Source organism: Nicotiana attenuata, chromosome 2 (genome assembly GCF_001879085.1).
Source record: "Nicotiana attenuata strain UT chromosome 2, NIATTr2, whole genome shotgun sequence".
In the NCBI taxonomy this organism is placed as follows: domain Eukaryota; kingdom Viridiplantae; phylum Streptophyta; class Magnoliopsida; order Solanales; family Solanaceae; genus Nicotiana; species Nicotiana attenuata.
In genome coordinates this window covers 54,407,815-54,413,832 of record NC_031990.1, presented here as the reverse complement: position 1 = coordinate 54,413,832, position 6,018 = coordinate 54,407,815, and the positions used below count along the sequence as shown (strand labels likewise).

At 34.7% G+C, this 6,018-nt stretch overlaps 1 protein-coding gene across 1 annotated transcript; it reads right to left on the bottom strand.

The window, feature by feature from the left end:
- LOC109210307 (SRSF protein kinase 1-like) lies at positions 862-4,899 on the bottom strand. Its single transcript, XM_019373711.1, has 4 exons — positions 4,465-4,899; positions 2,372-3,160; positions 2,080-2,127; positions 862-1,988 (listed from the first exon to the last, which is right to left on the bottom strand). The coding sequence occupies exons 1-4, from the start codon at positions 4,648-4,650 to the stop codon at positions 1,668-1,670; spliced, it is 1,344 nt and encodes a 447-aa protein (XP_019229256.1). The 5' UTR covers positions 4,651-4,899; the 3' UTR covers positions 862-1,667.

Sequence of the window (6,018 nt, the reverse complement as noted above, 5' to 3'; positions counted from 1 at the left end):
GCCTGTCGAGATCGAGGCCAGCAGCGATCGAGGCCAAATATGACAGATTTCGAGCAAAGCGCAATAACGGAAAAGCGAGATATCCGTAACCAGTCAAAAATTACGGCGAAAATCCCAGAACAGATCAAATCAAAGGCGATTGTTTAGGCTAATCATGGGATTTACTTCCGTAATTAGAATTGTACCATAGATAGGATTCATCTACTATATAAAGGGGGTTCTAATCATTTTGTAAACATCTTACATTCACGCGTATCAAAGCAATACAATACTTTCTAGCTTATATTCTTGTTCATCAGTTAGTTTGTTTCTTACTGGACATCGATCAGTTTGAGGGCACTCGAGCTCGAGGGCTGAATCATGTTTCAAGACTGGTTTGCTTTATCTCATTATTAAGCCATATTGTTAATCTTTACGATCATCAATTGGTATTAGGTGAAATCGCGTGTCGTTAAAACCACATTATAAGTTTAACTGTTATCCAATTTTTAGTGTAAACATTATAATTTTTGCTAACCTTATGCTAAAAGAAGATCAAGCATGGTAAATGATAAGCATATATTTATTTTGGGTAATAATATTGTTACCACGAACAGATTATGTTTATATCGACATATGCTTTTTTTCGAGTGTGTACTATTTGATCAATATGTTCATATCTAAGGATCTACCTAGAATGTGGCAATTCGTACAGATCTTTTCATGTTACAGATTTTGTAGAACAATAGAGTCAACCGCATATATTTCTTGAACATCTACCTCACATGGGAAAATATTTGCCAAATAGCTCTTGATGCTTTGTTAACTCTAACATAGAAAATAAAAAAACTCGTACATTCTGTTAGAGTAGGAAGAAAAAACTAAAAACAAGCTTAATAAAAAATTTGTTTGATGTCGTTCTCTCAGTCAAAACCTCAAACGATATACTTCCACATTTTTCAAAGAAACAATAGATGTTGAACACATATGACAAGTTAGATTCCTTAGCAAGAACCAATACAATAATTAGATCAAAAAAGTGGAGACGACTTACAAAATTTCAAAATCCTGTATGCAAAATTTTATGTCTATTGTCATTTGACCTCAACATGAGTTAGAAATCCTCTGCTGGATTTTAGATCACTAACCTCCATTAGAAAGTCTCAAGGCTAATAAAAGATCAAGGGTCTCAGCTGCTCCTTCCACTGTTTAATATACAAAAGCAACCCCTTCTACTCACATCATTAAGTGGCTCCCCATATACTTCTTCAGAGTGCCTCAATAAAGCAAACTTTCTCAGGCAGCTAAAGTCCTGGGTGGATAATGCTGTGTTCTAATGATGCCATATAGTCATTATGTAGCTTGCTTTGTTTCCCAAGGGCCCTCAAAAGAACACGGGCAACTGCTTTTTCATGGGAATGAAGGAATCATTTCTTCAGTGACTGTCAATTTCATTAAAACAATCACGTGAAGCTTCAGCTCGGAATATTTAGGAGAGAGGTCAATTTCTACTTCAGATGTCATTTCCCTGTCATGATCATTCAAAACTACTAATACACAGCTAATGAATGAATCAAATCTTATTCAAAATAAAACAATCCAAAAATTAAATCACAAGTGACACTGGTACAGGCTGGAGAGTAGGACATAAGGCTTGCACAGCAGTGAGAAGACCATCGATCCCTACATCACCTACCCACCTTAATTTGTAGCTTGCTCATTCCGACATTAACCTTTTCCACACCCGATTCACTCTTCATCTCTGTTTTCTTAAGATTTTTGACGTTGAGCCATGGGTGTTGCAAGCACTGCTCAGCAGTTGGTCGTTTCTCTGGCTCAAAATCAAGAAGAGGACCAAGAAATTCTGTGAACTCATGGGCATCAATTTCAGAAAACCTAAACTTGTCAACTAGCAATTTATCGAGAGAACCATATTTTAGCCTACGGATCCTCTTCAAATCTCCGTGCCTGTCAAAGTAATCTTTGGATCTAGCCCCACCAATGGCTATCTGCTCCACCAGAAGTTAGTAAAAGAAAATTTCAGAAGCTATTTTCAGAAATAGTTCTTAAAGGCCCACAAAAGCAATATAATGTGCTAACCTTCCGAGGGATCTTCCCTAGAAGCTCCATCATCATAGCTAGATGATCCTGCAACCCACCAAATAATAACAAATATTGTCAAGTGAAAGTTTTAAAATAATTTCTCTTCAGGAGGTAAAATCGATTAAACATAATTCTTTCTAAGGCTAGGTCGACTCCGCTTTACACCCAGAAAACTAGACCTCAAATCAGAAAAACGTAATACTTATTCCAAAAATAGAAAAAAGAGAAATAGTTGCATTATGCAATGAAAGAACAGTTAACCAAAGAAACATAAATGAAATCATCTTACCTCATCTTCATTGAAACCTTGTCCACCTTTGGGAGTGAACATCATCTCACCGGTAGCAAGCTCAAATGCAATACAAGCAAAAGACCACATGTCAGCAGAGAATGAATATCCAGATTGAAGTATAACTTCAGGGGATCTGTACTGCCTTGTTTGAATTTCTTCTGCAAATTGCTTATCAGCCCAGCATGCATTTCCAAAATCCACAACCTTGCACCTCAAGTCAATCCCATCAAGAGATCTATTTGATTTTGGAGTCCCTCCTACCCCACCCATTGAAGCCCGTCTTCCAGATATCCTAGCTGCTGCTCTCCTTGCCCTTTGCTTTAGTTTTTTCTCAATGATATTCATTGTTACTCCTCCATTAGGGTTCCCCTCAGGCCTTTCAAGTATGGGAGTCATTCCGGATCTAATGGGATCTTTTGTGGCATTAATTGTAGAAAGTAAAAGAATATTTTCAAGTTTCAAGTCTGTATGAATAATTCCAAGTCCCCTATGCAAATAATCTAAACCAGTCAAAACACATTTGCATATTTCCCTAACTTTGTTCATCTCGAGGCCCTTATAGCGATTATATTTGACCAGCCTCAATAAGCTATCACCAAGGAATTCAAGAACCATGCATAGGTGCTGTCCATTAGGGCCCGCATGCTTAAAATGGTCAATAAGTCGTACAACATATTTACTATTAGATGAATCACCATTGGCAATCGCAGAAAGAACTTCAATTTCATGAAGAGCTGCTTGAGCAAATTGTGGTGCACTTTTCTGAATCTTCAAAGCAACATATTCCTAGGAGAAAACAAATATAGCAATGATATCAACTCCAGATCTCAATAAGAGCTCTCAAAAATCAATTTGAGCTAATTTTCCAGAGGAGGGGCTTTTGAGACATTTTAGTGCTAACTAAATGGCTAATTATAACTAAAAATTCAAAGAAAAGAATCCATGAAGAATAGAAACTGCACATGCTTACTCAAAATAGAATGCTCTCATAAAAGGTTGTTCTTGAACACCTACATAAATGCTGCTAATAGATTGAAAATCAATCACAAAAACTCACTCTACCATCCACTCAACTGACCCCAATTCAGGCCAAAGTCGCTCCCCTAGACAAATGTTTTTGATGACGAAACAAAGTAACCTCAACTTTACATACAAATAGGCATCTAGACATCTTAAAGTAAATTATAGATAGTAGCGGAGCCAGGATTTTTACTAAGGGGAGTTACAATTTAAAAAAATTAAATACACGAAGAAGTCAAGGGTATACAATACATAGTATATATACATAAAAAGATAATTTTGGCCTCTCTAAACAATGTAATTTTTCAATAAAGAGGTGTCAGTTGACGAAGGGGTGACACCTCTTGGAGCTATGTCCCTCCACCACTAATTATAAGCCAGCAGAGTATTACCTATCTCCACAATTACATTTGTGGATAAGCTTCGTGTTAACGTCATGTTAACTTGTTTCAGGATTAAAGGGGAACAAAAAGCCCATTGGAACTCTAGACAAGTTAAGTTCGTTCATGCAGAAAGGGCAAAAAGGACTTGGTCAATTTTGGAAAAAGAACGTCCAGGCTAAAAATTTAAGTTTGTTATTTATCTTCCCGTGATAGCATATAACCATCACAATAACTCCTTAATTCAAATTCAATCGCCGAGTAAAAGCAAGCATCAACACGTTGCAGCAAGTAGTCACTAATCAAAATATCAAAAGGCAATGACACTAAAGCAAGACGCTTAATCCAATTTAATTAATCATCTAGAAAAAAGAGAGAGATTGAAGCCAGTTGCAAATGATAAATCATATTGGTGTTCACCAATCTTTTCTAGGATCGTTGATCATGAAAGAAAATGAAAAGATAAAACTTTAAGCGAATAATAATGATAATTATTTATCAAAAATTATAAGTAGTAATGATAAATACAACAACTACTAATCCACCTCAATCCTAAGCTAGTTGAGGTCAGCCAAAATATTAATTTTAAAAAAAAAAAGAATAATAATAATAAGCATACATTCTGACGAATTCACACAGAAACACCGATAAACAAAATCAAAAGAAATAATGAAGATGATAAACACTCACGGATGATCGAGTATCATAAGCGAGCCAAACAGTGGAGAACTCTCCCCAGCCGAGTTTTCGCTGAGCGATATATCGGCCACCAGAGAATGAATCGCCGACTCTCACCGCATGGTATCCTCCTTTCCGGTAAGAATCGAATCCCTCATCTTCATCCTCCGACGCCGACGACGATGATGAGCAAGACATTATGCTTTATGACTGAATCAAACAATCCTGATCTGAAAATTCTTATAATATCTTCTCTTCTTTCATGAAATTTGATTATTCCCGATTTAGTTTCGAGTAATATTAAATTAGTAGTAGAACTCTATGGATATGGAGGAATACAAAAGGTTGATAGAGAAGCAACATGAGACGAGACAGTGCGTTAATGGGGGAACATATGTGGCCTTCAATACAAGTCTCTCTCCACTTTTTGCTCTTTTTCGCTTTTGTTTTCCCTGCTTTTAATTTTTGTAGACTTTTTAAATTCCTTTCTTTTATTCAGAGATATGACTATTTAAAATTGTTGAGTTAGAATTAGATCATTTTTTGCTTTCCTAATTTTTCCAATTATACTTCAATATTCATCTTTTTGGGTAATGTTAGGTGACATTTGGATTTGATTTTGATCTATAAGTAATTCATCAATGTGTATATTTATCAGATTTTTTTTTTATCTTAAACCGAGCTGGACCATTTATTTAGCATAACCAAATCGAATAATTAATCATTTTCTTAAATCAGTCTCGAGAAAATAAGGATATTTTTTTTTTTTGTGTTTGTGTGTGTGTTTAGATTGCCTGTTTTTAAATAAATATTGTGTCAATTTTTATAAAAGCCTGCTTTGAACTTCTTTTTGTTGAAGAGTATTTTGTTTTGCTTTAGGAACGAAAAAATAATTATGTAAAACTAATTCAAATATTGGTTAGTACTTAGTATGTAGAATGTTATGCGCTTAATCTTCACTATTGAAACAATAATATGTTTTTTAACTTTTATATAAAAAATATATTTTAAGGCTTGAGTTACAAGATTTCAAATCATAGATTGCAAGTAAACTGTAAAATTAAATTTGAAAAAATTATATATTATCTTTAATTTACCGTTTGATATAACGTACGATAAACTTATCAAGAATTAGCATGTTCTTTAATAGAATTAGTTACCTCCTATAGCAAAGGTTGATACCTTATTTATTTTAAATAAATACACTTTTAAAAAATTATATTCCATAGCTGCCTTTTGATTTTTTATAGCCAAATATCTATTTATGGTCACCTCGTATCCTTAAACCATAAAATAAGTTTTGTATTATTTATCTCTCTCCACTCAAATTTCTTCTATCCCCTCGAATTTCTCATATCCCCTACCCCATATCTATTCTCCCTCTCTCTCTCTCTCATCTTCCACCTTCATCTTACTTTTATAGAGCTTCTCAAAGATATTTTTGTTTGTACAATTTCGAATCTCGTCTCTTTGCCATGGATTTGAACTGCAAAGTTTTGAAGTTTATGATGATGAAAACTCCGGCTGAATCTTGTTAGCGAATCTGCTCCTGTTACATCTTGAAGT